We start from the raw sequence: 17,284 nt of genomic DNA, 5'->3' as shown, positions 1-17,284 counted from the left end.
CAACAGTCTTCTCAGTGAAAACAAAGTTGCCATGCACCAGACTCTGAGTAGCAGCCAAGAAAACCCTACTAGTTGGTTCATCACCCTTGCTACACAGTTCTTCTTGGCTTCTTGGCATCCAAGTCATTCATCTTTCTCCCCAGAGACCCGAACACTTCTGAAACATGACAAACTCCTAACTGTCATTGAATCCCAGTTATTCAGTGCGTGGCTAAATGACAGAAAAACAGAAAGCATAGGGCAAAAACTGGGACTGCAAGTAAGATCAAGCTGGGAGCCTCCTAAACCCTAAATTTCCCAAGTATGTCTTCTCCATCCTAACCCTCACCCCAGAAAATAATACCTTCCTTCCTCAACGGGAAGCATCCTTTCCCCTATGAATCCCAAGACAAGTAATACTGCTTTTCCCCACACCCGACCCAACAATCTGCCTTTCCAATTTCTCCATTCATGCTATATACCACACAGAATATTCTTTTTGTTTTGTTGTGTTGTGTTTTGTTTTGAGGACAATGACTAAGTGAAGAAAGATAAAATGAACGCAATTTAAAGAAAGTCAAGAAAAATTAACTCCTTGTCAACCACATTTCAAATGGAGTTCTGATCAAAGCCCTATGAAATGTGATAATTCACAGAACTTCGTATTTCACAAATAGTAAGAGATGATGGAGATTTTCCCTTGAAAGCTGCTAGGCAAATTAGAATCAGGGATAAATTTCCTGAAGTTAAAAAGAGTGAAAGGAAAGAATGGCAGGCACACAATAAAGTCAATATATCATTAAGCTGAGCTGACTTCCCTCCTCACCTGCTGCCCCCAACTAGATCCACCAGTGAATAGGGATTCAAGTAAATGGCACTGTAGTCAATAGTATTTTTCTTTTCACAATTACCTAGACTTTAAGTGAGGGGGGGGAAAAAAGTCCCTTAAAAAATAATCACCCCCTAGATTCAGCACCAATAATTCCACTAAAATTCATATAAAATATATAATGTGCCATAACTGGTCCCAACCAAAAACAGTTAAAAAGAAACGAAAATGTTTTCTGGCCATTTTCTGTCCCCAGAAATTCATCTCTGAGTCATACGTATTTCTGTTGCAGGTGGAAAGCCTTCCACACATTACAAAGCTGACTGTTAAGTCTCGGAAGAGAAGTTGGGAAGCAAGATTTTGTGAAGAAATGTCACAGAACAATACGAAGAGACACCACACAGATGAACGTGGGTCACCTCCTTTCCGTAGGAGAGAAATCTTAAAGATAACACAAGTTCACTCAAAAACAGAAAGCTAACTTGGAACACAGTTGAAAAATAAAACAAAAACCCCAAACAAATGAAAAAACAGATAAACAAAAATCCTTCATCAATCTTTGGACGCAGAGCTGTGTTGCACAAGCCAAAAAGAACAGCTCCTGATATGAGATGTAAAACACTTGCATAGAAGTTATCATATCTAAATTATGCCAATAATCTCGGTACAAATTATAGATGTTATGGGTCTTATGCCACCTAGAATAATCGATCAAACATGCCACCAGTGTAAGGATTTTTTACAAAGCAACCGTAGCCAGAGACTGTGGTCTGTGAAAAAAACACTGACATATTATCAGGCAGTAAAAGTCTAACCACAACCTTCTCTTTCCTTTTTTTGTTTGAAAAAGGTTAGGATTATAAATATTAAAAACTTAATTTGACTGAATAATGAGTATCTTGAACACCCAGCTGCTTCTTTTTCATCGTATTCAATACTTTGCAAATTTTCATCATTAGCAATTCACATGAAGACGGCCATAAACCAAACATGATGAATGCTACTAGATATACAAAAATTAATCTTATATTACATGCTCAAAACCAAATCTTTCAGCTTATGAGGCACAGCTGAAAGGAACAATTTTAGTGAAAGAAGAGTTTAATTGTAATATGGTTAAAGATACTCTTGTTTCACTTCAAAGGCCACACTGTTACGAAGGGCAACCTATCTTCTCCCTGCTCTGGCAAGACTTAAAACTTCATTCAGGTTTGGCTTAGATGTCACTCCCTCCAGGAAGCTCTTCCAGAGTCACCAAGCCCAGGTGAGATTCCTCACTTGCTTTCCATGCACATTCCCTCTGTGCCCCGCTTGCCTCTGCCTCCCCCAGGGCACAGATCACAGCATGTATCCATCCTATTGTTTTGTAATTGCATGCTTAGATGTCTGCAACCTCTGCTAAACTAAAAACTGCCAAAGCAGGAAAAGTATTTTTCTTTATGTTTCATCCTCTGTACCTGCTCTCACTATCACCTGGCACATGATTACTAAAAAATTCTTAGTTGAGAGAATGGACGGAAAAAATATTACAACAAGATGGAGACTAACAAAAAAGTGGATATTTCAAACTCTTAAATAAGTAGAACATGATTTAAATAACACAGAAGGTTCTTACTCCAGTTCTTGGCACCACATACAGAAAATAGCCAAATATTTTTATTGTGAAAGCAGTATAAATACATTATAGCCTGTTGGGGAGATCAAGAAATACAGAATCACTTAGTAGCACAAAGACAATTCTAATACTTGAGGTCTTTCTTCCTCTGAAGGTATAAAAAGGCTGTATCAAAACTCAAGACAAGAACATGATTCTGTGCCGTTCCTAGCAGACCAGTGAATCCCACGATGTCACTAAGTCCACTGCAACGAAGGGCTAGATTCCTACCAAACTGTTCTATTTTAGTAACAAGGATGATAACAATGACAAATGCTAACTAACACATTTTGTAGTAATTCTACCTATGCTAATTCCACAGTTAGGAGGAACCAGAAGGGAAAGCTACCAAGTTAAACACAGCCTGGGCCAATGTGTGAGGAGGATGGAAAGAAACCACACAGTGTGAAAGCAAGCTCTCCTTTCTCTGTTTTCAAAAATAGCACACAAAAGCTTAGAGCCTCTGATGGAGCTCGGGCATCTGCTGCTGACTAGCCAGCTGACATCCTTCTGTACTATGGGGGACACTACTGCTCCTCCTATTTCACTGCTCTCTTTCTGGGGACAAATGAGCTATTAATGCTCCTTCCTAAAGCTAAAGCTCCTTCAAAGGAGCTCAAGGTCACGTTATTTTCATTGTCGCTGGGATCATATTTAAGCAAGAGAACTCTTTTTGTCATGCTAAACCGAATCTCGCACTGGAACCAGTATTAGAGACGACAATTCTGAGAATTCTGCAGAGCATTAAGGATGGGTTAACTTTTACTGCACTGTGCACTGTGCTGAGGGAGACAGGAGGTACACTCTTTAAAACTCCACCACGCCTCCCTGAGGAAGAATTATCGACCCTGGATTCCGTCATCCTCCACGGCATCTGGCTCTGCTTTGCTTACTTCCTACTGACTCTGTGCCTCCATGTAGAGAGGCAAAAGTGTTACTCATGCTGAATATTTAGGGGTATCACTGAGGTAAAGGACAGAGAAATACCCAGAGGAAACTTTCAAAGAAACTGGCTCATGCTACTTACTTTGGGACTAAGCCATTTTCTAACTGGTGTTATCTGGTCCCATAAAAGTTAACTCATATCGGAAAATGTGAAGATAATAATCAGGGATAACCCACTGGGAGAGCAAAGATGACCAAGAGGCTGACACACTCACTGTTGCTGCAACTGTGGAGCTGAGGTTAGAGACAGTGCAGCGAATAAGACCTGTGCCGTGCCAGGAGAGCCCTCTGAAGCGGCCATCACAAAACCCTCGCACCTCTCCTCGTTTATGAGGCAAAGAAAAAAAGATGCAGCCAAACCGGAACAAGACAGTAAAACTGCCCTGGTGCTGGTACTACAAACAGCAGTAGCAACAGCAATTACCACTATCGACATGCTAGTGTACATGGATTTACTTGTGAATACTTTTACTTATCTAAAAACAATTTTGGTTTTAGTTTACACTTATCTTTATTCATTTTCACTGAGGTCATTTTAACACAGAGGGAGAAAGGGAGAAAAATGGAAGTAGAGTGTTTACAGGAATTTCACACACAGGCTGCTCCTTGTAATCATCCGACATCCTGCCTTAGTTCGGGAATGGCAAACAGGTTTTATCGTGGGTAGGATCCCAACCGATTGATACAGCTGTACTGAGAAGGACTGCTTGGGCTAAAGGGAAAGGAATATAGGCAAAGTACACACTGGATATGAGGGCTAGGGAAGTCAACCACCAGTAATATGGGCATGCCATCCTGGGTCTAGTCCAGTGGGAGATTTTGCTCCTTGAGGGATATGTGGCAATGTCTGAAGACACTTCTGGTTGTCCCAACTGGGGAAGCACTGGGGAAGCACTAATGGTAGAGGCCAGGGATGGTGCTCAACAGTCTACGATTACTCCCAACCCGCCAAAACAAAGAATTATCTGTGCAGGTTAGTAACGTCGAATTTGGAAGACCGTGACCTAGTCAAATCTATCTTAAATTAGTTCGTGGATCAATCTTTACCCAAATGACATTAAACTGGTCTTCAGACAGTGTTCCTAAGCTACCCTTCCTAATGCTAGAGTAATTCTATATAATTTCATTGGAGTGTTAGAACTATGGAGTCAATTTGATTTACACACCATACCCTGATCCCTAACTTAGTATTGTAATCACAAATCATTTTATCCCCTGAAGCCTTTGTTTCTTCATCTGTAAGAAGAGAGGGTCAGACTAGGTAATCACTGTCATCACAAACAAAAATAAAAACAAAACTGCTAGGAAGTCCTTACATGTGCCAAAGAGAGTAAGCCCTTGTTAATACTTTCTTCAACAAAAGACAATTTTTCTTTAGTTTAAGACAAGTTTACCAATTCCTTTCAATTTCTGTTAATGCAGATTTACTAGCTATGCCTGAAATTAAAACCATTTTAATTTTCATGTAATTTTTAATTATTTTCCATCTGAACCTTTAAGATGCTTTGGCTTCTCAAGGTACTCTGGCCTTCTTGTCCCTCACCGTTACACTATCTGAACTTGGCTTCTCCAGTTCTCCAAACATCTATTCTATCTATCATCTCCTACATCATTTAAACTATTAGGACCAATTATATAGTTGCTGATAATTATACTTCTTTTTTTTACTTTATAAATCTCCTTCATCAATCAATTAATCAATTCAAGTATTTCAGGGCCTTCTCTGGGCCTATGACATTAACAGTGGACAAAGGAGTAGAGGCAGGAGCTGGATATGTTGACACAAAAGACAGTTTCTAGCTCGGAAGCATTTTCAGGCTAGTTAAGAGGATGAAGCACGTGAAGCTATTAGAGAACAAGTCATATTAACGAGGTGGTAGCAGGGAAATGTCAGTATGAGGGTAAGAAATGCCGGAAGAATGAAATGAAGTGTCTGCTACACACAGATTAAGGATAACCCAGAAGCTATCATAAGAATCGTTAGAGAAAAGATCGTCATGAATTATTTGCAGAAGGAATGCTGACATGTGGTCAATGACTTCAAAGGTAGGTTCTATGTTTTAAAGGTAGATTAGTAGACAGATATGCAAAACATGGGGGAATAACAAATAGTGAGAACCAATGAATGTTCCATCCAGAGACCAAAATTATATAGAAACATTTGGAAGTGTTAAAAAGGAGATAACAGGCCCCCAATGGAGTCACTTGTGCCAAGCCCCACATTATAATAAACCAAGACTTAATACCTAAGCTAGTTGTGGCTTCAGCCTCTCCCAGGAATGTGACCTAAAGCCAGTCAATCTGGAATCAACTGGTCAGCACTAGTGAAGTCATCTGCCCAAATAGACCCCTTCCATTCCCCACAGGAAGGTGACCTTGTCTAAACAAGCCTCTCTTTGATTAAAAAAAAAAAAAATTCCTTTTCCTGCTCCCCTCTACCTATAAAAGCCTTTCATTTTGTACAACTCTTCAGAGCACCTTTGTATATGCTAGATGAGATGCTGCCTGATTTCATGAATTGTTGAATAAATCAATTAAAATCTTTAAATTTTACTCAACTGAATTTTGTCTTTTAAAAGAAGTTAATGATATAAAGTCATATGTGTTGAGTTAGATCATATCTATCAAAATGGAGATCACATAAACCAACTGGGTAAAAGGGACGTTTATTTTAGAACATATGGGGAAGCATCCACTTAACTGCTTAATGAACTGCTAGTTCATCAAGGCCTCAACATGTGCACCAAGGAACTTTCTGAAGCAAAGTGTGCATATTTCCTCTTAAAGATCAATTTCTCAAGATTAGGAATATGCCCTGAACCTAAATTATTTAACCCTTCTGGCACATATTTACATATTTTTCTAAATCATAATCAAATTATTTTCACCTGCGGTACCTCTTGTGGTAGTAAAGCTAGTATGTTCACTACTTAGTCTGCTATTATGTTCACTAGAAATACTAAAAAATCATTACGTCTACTACCTAGCTGTCCAATAGCTATGTTTAAATGAACACAAGATCAAAATGAAGAGTAATGTGAAATGATCCCCCCTTTGCATTTACCCCTTAGGGGATAATCTTTTTGAGATTTTTTCATAATGTTCTTACTTAAAACCAGATTATAGCTCCTTTTGGCCTCTCTCTCCAACTCCCAAATCCCCGAGCTAGTAGGTAGGGGTTCCAACAAGCTCCCTCTGCCTTGCAATCATATTAACTTCAGCTGTCATTAGTACCTCCCTTCTGCCTGAAGAGGATCACTGGTTTAGAATGTCCACGAAGTTCATGTCCTCAACTTTTAAATTAATACAATCTCAATGAAATCTAATACACAATACTCTGAAAACAAACGCTGAGCAAATCATACTATTATTCAATTCATTGCATTTCATCTGTTTTGGCATGGTTGCAAATAAGTTCACATTACAATGAACAGATTTTAAATTGAGAGAATTTGTCAAGGGCTGTTTATGTATAAGTTTTCCATTATTTTATGTATTTGTTATTTAATTTTATATAAAAAATGTGAAGTATAACTGCCCTTCTTTAAAATTCAGAGAATTTTTAACAACAGTCCCAATAGAGTCCTTTGACAGTGAATCAAAATAAAATTCTGCCTTTGTTTGCATTAAGTAAACCCTACTGCATCAAATACTTAAGCATGAAGGATTCAGAAGGAGAAGACAAGAACAGAGAAAGAAAAAACAAACTCTTATTATAACTCTTAACAACAAACAGTGGTAACAGAAAGAATAAAAGGGCCCCCAAAATGAGAAGGGCACAAGACATTTGTCTCTACACATTCTCTGGATTCAGAGGAGAAGATCCATATACTTAATCCTACTAAAAGTAAAAACATACCTAATTTTATTTTCCAAGTCTTCACTATCAGATTCTTCAGAGCTTCTATACTTATCTGGATCTGGAAGTGTGCTCGGATCAAATCCATCATCATCATCACTCCAATCCAGAAAGGCTTCCTCTTCATCTCTGACCTAAGAAAACACAAGAGGAGTTGTGGTTTAAGAAAACAGCTGATGAATAATCAAGTCTTATTTGAAGACCCAAATAAACACTTCTCTAATTGATATCCTCAAATTGGAAGCCTTCTATTCTGGTGAAAGCCACTATGTGACTTTCAGAACTATTATCATTTGCAAAGAGAAAGGAAATCTGTGTCATTTCAAAAGTAAAATGAAAATATGGTTCAGAAAGTAAATCATCATTAAGTCCCTTAAACACAACATGGGAAAAGTGGTCAGTTTTATTACTTCCACATAACTCAACTGTCAAAGAAACAGAGTATAAAATAAAGTTGTTTTTGTGCTCTTGTCCATACACATGTGAATTTCAAAACTCCCAAAAATATTATACGAAAATATAAAGGGCCAGAAGAAAGGGTACAGAAACTCTCTTTTTGTCTGAAGACTTTATGATCATAGTAATCTAAGTATTAAAATTCATAATCAGATCAACACAAGCTCATTAATAGTAAGGAATGCTCCAAATTCATGAATAAATATGAAATCTCTAAAACAATGGAAAAGGAGAAGAGACAGGAGAAGCAGTAACACATGGAAGAAATTGGAAATAATTCTGTTTTATGCAAGTAGGTGGACTTTTTTTGCTTTTATTTTATAGTGGTTTATTTTTGTCAAAGAACAAAGCAATGTAACGTTAAAATACACTTACTACACATTTATGTAATGACCAACCCTTATAGAAAATTTATTTCTGGCACATTGTGCTTCTTATCTACTAGGTTACAAAACCAAACAAGCATCGCCACATGCATTTAACAGATTATAAGTAGGACTAAAGAAAAAAAAATTCTGGATGAGTTTCTCTCAGTTACCATCTTTATAATTCTTCTTCACACCATATGAGACAAACGTCAATGATTCTGTTTTCAAGTGTTTAATGTTCTTTCCCAGGAAGTGAATAACAACTCAGAATAGCATAGCAAGTGACTATGCAAGGCCATGATAGAGGCCCTCCAACACTTTCTGAACATCTCTCCCTTGATAACCTCTAAACATAACAAAAGGAGGAAGAAGAAAAGAAAAGAAGGATTAGTCATCACTGCAAAAGGCCCCTATTGCTTTCCTGGTAAAGCTACCAGCTGAAAATAACAGGTCTGAAAAAAACGTATCAAGGGTGGGGGTGGGGGGAGTTGCCATCAAAGGCAGGAAGCAGCATCCTGTACGGCATACTATACGGTCTACTTGAAAATAATCAAGGATATCAACAAAAATTGAATGTCATCATATACTCAGAAACACTAATCTCCTGGGTTACAAGATATTTTCAATTTTCCAGTCTGATGCTCTCAAAGGAATCTGAAGACAGAGCAGACTCAAAACAATTCTCAAGTTTTTTGGTCTCAGGGCACCTTTACACTTAAAAAGTATGAAGGACTCCAAAGATCTGTGAATGTGGTTTATATCTACTGACATTTACTGTATTAGAAATTAAGACTAAGATTTTTAAAAATTAATTTTAAAGTAACAAAAGTCACAACATATTAACATGTCATATTTTTATGAAAAACAGCTATAATTTCCCAAAATAAAAGAACATTGTTTTATATTTTTGCAAATTTCTTTAATAACTAGGGTTTTTTTCTTTTCTTTTTTAAGAGAGAGAGAGCATGCGCATGTTGTGGGGGGTGAGAGGCAGGGAGGGAGAAAGAGAGAATCTAAAGCAGGCTGCACACCCAGTGTGGAGCCTGACACAGGGCTTGATCTTATGACCCTGAGAACATGACCTGAGCCCAAATTAAAAGTCAGATGCTTAACTGAGCCATCTAGGCGCCCCTTTAGTAACTAGTTTAAAAGAAGATAGCTGAATGCCCAAATGTTCCTCTGCATTCACAATGTGTTGCTCTGGGTTAAGTATATGAGGAAATCTAGTCCCTCTGAGATAGATATTTGGAAAGGGAGGAGTAGTATAATAGCCTTTTCAGGTAACTGCAGTTACTTTTCTTTGATAACACAATAAACCCTGAGGAGTAGTTTCAGAACAAGTAGTTGCAATGTAGAATCTGAAGCCATTTCGTACTGTTACATTAAAATCCATTGGTCTACTTTTCACTTTGAATGTATCTTTTACCAGTGAGTGATTTTGTAACATCATGCATCAGCTATTTGGAAAACACTGGTTCACTGAATTATGCAGAATTCCTTATGTGAATCTTCAAGTGTCGACACATTTCATTTTACAGTATTTTTTTTAATCACATTTGTTAATATCACCATCAATATCATCAGAAGTATCTTTCAAAGTATGGGGAAGCTATTGGTGGATACAAGCTTCCCAAAATCTTTGTTTTTTTCTTAAAAACTCAAATTTTATGATTAACAACAAATATTTTCAGTTTTTCCCTTGAAATGTAAGCAGGAAGTGTCATTTTCCCCTGATGGTTTTCAAACATATCTCTTTATCATAGAGGAGTTTTACCATAATACATCTGGGAATGGTTTCGTGTTCCTCTTTCTTGTGGCTCTGTAAGCTTCTCGGATTTATCATTTCATGTTTTTCACTACATTTGGGGAGTTTGGGGCCATTATTTCTTCAAACATTTATATGCCTCTTTCTCATCTCTCCTTCCATGATTGAAAGGACATATATATTGGCCTACTTCACAGTTCTCTGAGGTATTATTCACTTATTTTTTCAAACTTTTTTCTTCCTGGTCTTTGGACAGGGTCATTTCTACTGGGTCTCCAGGTTTGCTATTCCTTTCTTCTGATATTTCCAAACTTCTTTTGAGCCTATCTGGCATTTTTTGTTTGTTTTATGGTAACTGTGTGTTTCAGTTCTAGGACTACCCAGCTTGTTTTGTTTTTAATATAGTTTACATAGCTCTGCTGAGATTATCTCTCTACTTATTCATTCCTACTATATTTTCCTTTAATTCTTTGCACATATTTAAAATAGCTGCTTTGAAGCCTGCTAAATTCAAATCTGGCCTAATAGTTTCTTTGACTGCCTTTGTCTTGGGTATGGATCACATTTTACTGCCTAATTGCATCTCTAATATTTTTGTAGAAAAATAGACACTGCAGATACAGGAACTGAATTCTGTCACATTTTTCATAGGACTACTGGACTTGTATTCTATTAGGCAGTTATCTTGCTTGGATTCAAACGGCAAACTCTAACCCATGATGCTCAGCTGCTTATATCTCTGCTTTGTCCTTGTGGCTTCCAAATGCTGCTTTTTTAGCCTCGCTTCCTACAGGTCTCCCCTGAGCCTGTAACACGTGACACTCAGCCAAGGCTTTAAGTCGAATTGAGTTCACCTCCTCTATAGTTTTCTTGCTTGTGGGAATTGCTCTAATTTCCACCTGCAATATTGGCTTTGAGATCTATGCTCTGACACTTCAAGCAGAATATTTCATTTAACTCCATTTTAACACCTAATACCATTTAATATGCTCCTTTAGCATTTATTATAAAGCAAGTGGCCTTCATAAAGTACTACAATAGGAGAAATAAATTAGATAGTGAGACTTAGTATAAATACCTCACTCAATATTTCAGTGCACATATTTGATTATTTGAAGGAAAATACTAATTCAGACTGATGAAAATTTAAATGGATAAAATATTATTTGGATTTCTGTTACTCTCTCCTCCAATTAACAACATTCAGGTTTAGTTATTTCCTAACTTATAAGATGATCACCATTTTGTTTGTACTGCATTACATACCTTAATGCATGACAATAACAAATGAATTTAAGTTGGCAATCACTCCTTTCAGAAACAATTTCAACCTACTAGAAGTGTAGGGATGATGGAAAAAAGTCATTTTTATATTGACCTTTCTAGTCCTTTGGTTCATTCCTCACATGGTCAGAAACAAAACTAAAATATATCTATTATGAAAAATACAATGCGGCTCTTTGATAGCTTTAATTTATTAAAACAAAAACACCACCATTTACAATAAACACAAAGCATAAATAAAAGTCACTAGAAGTATTGATATAATGAAAACATTCTGGAGAAAAGTACTATTTGTCTTTCTCATGAGGTCTAGTTTAGAAGGATGCTCCTTCTAGCTATTTAAGGTAGGAAAAAAAAAAAGGACGTTCTAGCTGCTCGTCTCTACTAACTGCTCGTCTCTACCCTTGTGACTTCATAAATCATTTAAAAGAATATTTATTCTAAAAAAGGCACCATACTCATTTTTATCTCCTTCTGGGCTTATCTTCATGAGAACATAAATACTCTGATACACCTACCACTTCTCAACTGTGACACCTTAGTGTGTTAGGACACCATGGCTAGAAACTCATGGCAAAAGGGAACTATTTAATATTTAAGCATTTTAGCAGCAAAGTAATTAAATTTCTGCCTTAGAGATGCCACACCTGACAGCAATGGGAAGGATGGCTGAAGGGTGTAAGGTGTGAAGTCAGGATAGCAGTTTAAAAACTACAATAATCCAGGTGGAAAGAGGGATTCAGTGAAGGAAGTGGCCATGGAAATGGGGGTGGGGACAGGTCTGAGATATGTGAAGGAGGGAGAACCAACCAGATTCTGTGGACTATGTGGGTACATAATATATTCCAGAGAATCAATATGCACAGAACCAAAACTGCACATGTCAAATATGGTCCAAGAAGGTGCTTGGTAAATACTGCAAAGATGCCTTACAAAAACACCTTTATTCAACAAGTCTTTATTAAGAAGCTATTATATGTGCTAGATACATGACTAGGCTCTGGGGATGCAGAGTAAATGAGACAAAGTCCCTACCCTAACAAGAAAATGAACTCTTAGGGTGCCTGGGTGGCATAGCGGTTAAGCGTCTGCCTTCGGCCCAGGGCGTGATCCTGGCATTATGGGATCGAGCCCTACATCAGGCTCCTCTGCTATGAGCCTGCTTCTTCCTCTCCCACTCCCCCTGCTTGTGTTCCCTCTCTCGCTGGCTGTCTCTACCTCTGTCGAAAAAATAAATAAAATCTTTAAAAAAAAAAGAAAAAGAAAATGAACTCTTCTAGGATACCTACCCATGGAGAAGCACTAGCATGAAAGCCAGGTTCTGGAGTGAACTGACTGCACTGGCCCTGCCCAATGCCCACCATCTCACAGAATGCATTCTTCAACTTATTGTTCCTCTAACATGTAGCTGATTGATTATGGATCCTGATGCTCAACATGCTTCTCTTTAGGGACTTCCAGGTTGGAAGCTGCAACCACTCCTGCCTCACTGACTAACCACTCTCCTACCTCTTCCTCCCAACCCCAGCTCAAAACAAACAAGAATCCTTATTGTCACACCTACATCCTCTTTTCTCTCTTACAGCCCCAAGAAAGAAGGCCTCACACACAAACAGATCAGGGTCACCTCTATCTGGCTATTCCTGAAATAGAGTTCAGAACCTCTGAGGAAAATATTTTACTTAAAATAAGAATGGCTTTTCCTAAAATAGTTACTTGGAAGACTCAACTATAAGTAGGACAGAAGAAAATATCTGAAAAAAAAAAATGTAACCAAACTAGCTTTTATTTTGTTTTCGGTTTATGCAAGAAACACAGATGCAAAGTGTCACCATCCAACAATAAATTCACAAAGGGGTCTGACACACTTTATCTTGATTTTCAAGCCCTATGAAGTATGAAGGTAATTATTGTTCTTGTTTTCAGAATGAAAAAAACGCTATTCAGAGGACTAAGTAACCTAACCAAGGTTACACAAACCTGGATGTACGCTAGGCCTTCTCCTGTATCACCCTGAATCTCAACTTTCACTGTAAAATCTCTGCATTTGCTGCTTGTACAATTCTTCCTTCAGAATCAAGCATATTTTATAAGCTTCATAAAACACAGAGCGCTGTTTTCTATGCACCTTGCATGTATCCACCTCCACTCTGACTAGCAGGTCTCCTAAGTACATCTCTGGTGTCTCTTGTGTGCTGTCCAGCACCAGCTTCCTCATGAGAGGAGATCTCTGTATCCTTTTCCTCCTTCTAATTAACATCAATTGTCTACATTGTAACTAGAACGCTGCTGTTATTGTTTCATTAAGGTTCAGATCTGATCCTGTTTTCACCTGCTTACAACCCTTTAAGACACTTTCATTCTAGTCCTAGAACAAGTCAAGCGCCTTCCCACCTCAACATCCTCACACCAGAATTCCTCACACCGTTTCTACTAGAATCCTCTTCCACTTTCTCTTGCCTTGGTGTATGATGTTTTCTGATACTAAATGTGGTGTCTTTTCGACACCAATTTTCCAATGCCAAATGAGTGTCCCAGCAATTCAATTCTGACACTACGCAGAGTTAGCAAAGACCCCACAGGTAAAGGGCTCAGTCCCACCAAGACATCAAATGCCAGCTCTAAATGGGGTCCCCAAATGACTTGCACTTCTCACTCGCCAACTACAAATTCAGGGATTCTCATGACCTCCTCATCCTCAGGTTTGATAATTCTCTAAAATGATTAAGAACTCAGGAAAGTGCCCTGCTTATGACTGCCAGCTTATTTATTATAGAAGTTACAACTCAGGAACAACCAAATGGAAGAGATGCATAGAACAAAGTATGAAGTGAGGATGGGGTGCTGAGCTTCCAGGCCCTCTCCAGGTGGGCCACCTTTCTAGCACGGTGACATATTCACCAACCTGGAAATTCTCAGAATCTTACTGTTCAAGAGTTCTTACAACTCCATTTCCAGGTCCAACTTCCTCCCACGAGATAGGAGGTGGGGCTAAAATTCCCATCCTCTAATCCTGTGTTCAGTCCCTCTAGTGACCAGGCCCCCTTCTGAAGCTATCGAGAGACTCCACCCTGAGTCACCTCATTTGCATAAACTCAAGTACACTGGACAGGGGTTCCTTATGAGCAATAAAACACTCCCATCACTCAGAAAATTCCAAAGATTTTAGAAGTTCAGTGTTGGGAGCCAGGAATAAAGATCAAATATATTTTTTATTATACCACATGTGGTCAAACCCAAGTCACTGGGTCTTAGATTAAACATTTCTAAACACCACTTTCTTAGTAAAACTTCCTACAGATTTGTTTTCAGTGCTACACCTCGAACGAATTCCCTGTATTCCTTCCTAAGCAGTAGGTTCCAGGGGAGTAAAGATCATATCCCATTGTACTGCTGTTGAAATAAATATCCAGGCCCAGATGCAGGCACTCGTACCTGGGGCACCATGTGAGCAAATCAAAACTTTTGTGTCCCTGTAAATGCTCTGCTTGACCAGAATACACTATATCCTGTCAGCTAATCCCCAAGTGCCAAGCCAGCTCTGGCTTTCTCACCCAGAACAAGATTCATTATGTGGCCTCAACCAATCAGATTTTTTTTTTCCTCTTCCTTGTTCTTTATTCTTTAACCTAGGCTTCCTGCCTTACCCCCCATTTTGCAGTTCCCCAACAGGAGACTGTCCACCTCACAAAATGTTAAAGCTTTTATCACCTAAATTGTCTTCTTTGAACGTTTTTTTTAAAAATTGCTCACTTCTGTAATCAAACAGCAGAGAACAGGTTCTCAAATATTTGATAAGTAAATAGATATATAATGTGAAAATATCAAAATGGAATAAAATATTATTAATGAGTATATAAATACTTATAATAGATAATGGTTTAATACTAGTGAAGTTAGAAATCTCATCAATTTAGATATGATCATAGGATTTTTATTGATAACTGTCAACCACTTACGTCTCAGATTCCTCAAGTATGAAACAGAAATATTTTACAGTATTTATGCGTAAGGAAGCTGATAACAATTTTAATTAATTGCAGATGCTTGGAAAATATGCAATCAGCATCTTAATAGGAAAAAATGAGTAGTCAGTAAAGAAAAATGAATGTGCGATAATGCCTATAAAATAACAATAAATTATGTTAAAAATTCCCTCTAGAAGATCATGCAAGAAAACTTCAGGTAAGAGTCTATACACACACTGCAGGCTTATACATACACAAAGAATCTAGTTACGGACTTACTTATGAACAAGTCCTTGACACATTCATCCAAAAACTACGGAAATCTCAAGCACTTCCTTCAGCTTGAATTAATAATCATTTTCTGAGTGTTCAGTGTATTTAGCCCATCATGGGTAGGCAAAAAGAAATGAGTTAGGGTCTTACTTTTGAGAACTTTAAAATTTTAGAATAGAATATTGTTTAAACTTCCTTCAGCAGACCGACAGCAGAGAGAGCCAGACCCTACGCCTAAATAAGCTTCCATACATGCTGTATTTCCTTTACTTCTTTTTCCTTCTAAGGGCACTCACAACCACAGCCAAAGCAAAAACAAAAGTGAAATCCTAATGCTAAAAGTGAGAGAGTACAAAATGGCCCAATAAGAAATGCAACACACTCAAAGCTTGATAAAAAGAAAACACAAAGTGACATAACTCTAGAACGTCTCTGAGAAGCGGAGAGGAGGACGGACAAAGGAGGGAAAGAAAACAGATTATTTCCTTGAACTACATGCAAGGTAAGAGATCCTCACTTTGCACCACAGTATATTTCATTAGGCCAAAGACCTTAAATGTTTATAAAATCACAGGGAATAAGACTTGATTTCAATTGCTTTGCTAAGGAGTGGAAACGGAAGCAATACTGCATTCAGGGGAGGGAGAGAACACACATGCTTGCTGGTCATGCCCATCAGTGAGGAAATCAACTCTAAGTCTAAATTACCTGTATTATCTTCCTGTATGCTACATGGCATTCAACAAAAATAAATAAAATAAGCCTTAACAATTGTCTTCAGATTTTAGTTATTTAATTCTACTTAGGATTTTTAAAAAGTCTTCCCATAATGCATGAATTGAAAGCAGAATACCAACTTTGACACATCAAAATTTCATGAGGGAAAATTCCAAAATTTGTAATAAAATATTTCTGATCCTGAAAAAGTATGTAAAGATGGTGAAATAAAATTTTAGAGAAAAATGAGGTAGTCAAAATATATTTTGTTCTCACTAACAAAACTTCAAAACAACTTTCTAAGAAAGCACTGAGAAGATGATACTTCATAGTTTTGAAATTTAAAATAAAAATTCTGATTGCTAAAGACAGCCAACGATCTTCAGTAGTTAGAGATGGGGTGATTTTTTTTTGAGATTTACCCAAGCTATACATTCCAGGTACAAAGTTCCTGAGTGAAAAAATCATTGAAATGGTTTTTCTCAACTGTAAGCACAAAAAGGTTAATGATATTAAACACTGAAAGTCAGCATCTACCTACTAAGGTCCATGTGCAGAACAGTCAACACAGGAGCAGGTGACAGAGCTGAGAGATCACTGCTCCTGACCATAATGTCAAATTTTAATAGCCTGACTCCTTCACTTTTTAATAAGGATGCGGTAATATTAAAATATTTTAGAATATTTTCAGTTTCTGGCTCCTAGAAATTTATTCCATAATGGTGATGTTGGACTTTGGCCTAATGCTGATTTTTATACTTGGTTCTTTGGTATCTGGCCAAAGTGTGTCTTTTCTGCACTTCCAATATGTACCGGCCAAACTGCGCTTGAAATCCGCAGCCCTGGCCAAGGGTTCTGGACTCTACAGTTATGGGGTTCTTGTTCAGAAATCTGTCCTTCCTAACTTCTGGCACTTATCTAACAGACATAGTGAATCAGAGGAAGGCAACGTATTTCAGCCCTGGCCATTTAATCATAGAGGAAACTGAGAAGACAAAGTGAACACAGGATGTTAGGGAATGATAAAAGCAATATTCAGGGGAACAAGGAGGAGAATTTAGGCAAAGGCTATCTGTTTAGAGAATTTCTTTCTTAAATCTAGTCAAGCTTACCCAAATTCCAAGCGTTCCAAAACAATAGAAATATTTGATTGAAAGACTATGAGGAGGTGATATAAATAATACATG

General features: G+C 37.7%; 1 protein-coding gene across 1 annotated transcript in view; it reads right to left on the bottom strand.

The window, feature by feature from the left end:
* DDX10 (DEAD-box helicase 10) overlaps window positions 1–17,284 on the bottom strand; it is a 261,469-nt gene that overhangs the window by 29,773 nt on the left and 214,412 nt on the right. Inside the window, exon 17 of the mRNA XM_034665709.1 lies at window positions 7,267–7,400. Within this exon, the coding sequence (XP_034521600.1) occupies window positions 7,267–7,400 (134 nt within the window). The remainder of the gene's footprint in view (window positions 1–7,266; window positions 7,401–17,284) is intronic.

Source organism: Ailuropoda melanoleuca, chromosome 8 (assembly GCF_002007445.2).
Source record: "Ailuropoda melanoleuca isolate Jingjing chromosome 8, ASM200744v2, whole genome shotgun sequence".
NCBI classification, from domain to species: domain Eukaryota; kingdom Metazoa; phylum Chordata; class Mammalia; order Carnivora; family Ursidae; genus Ailuropoda; species Ailuropoda melanoleuca.
Note: the sequence above shows the minus strand (reverse complement) of the source record. Positions and strands in the feature narration are given on the sequence as shown.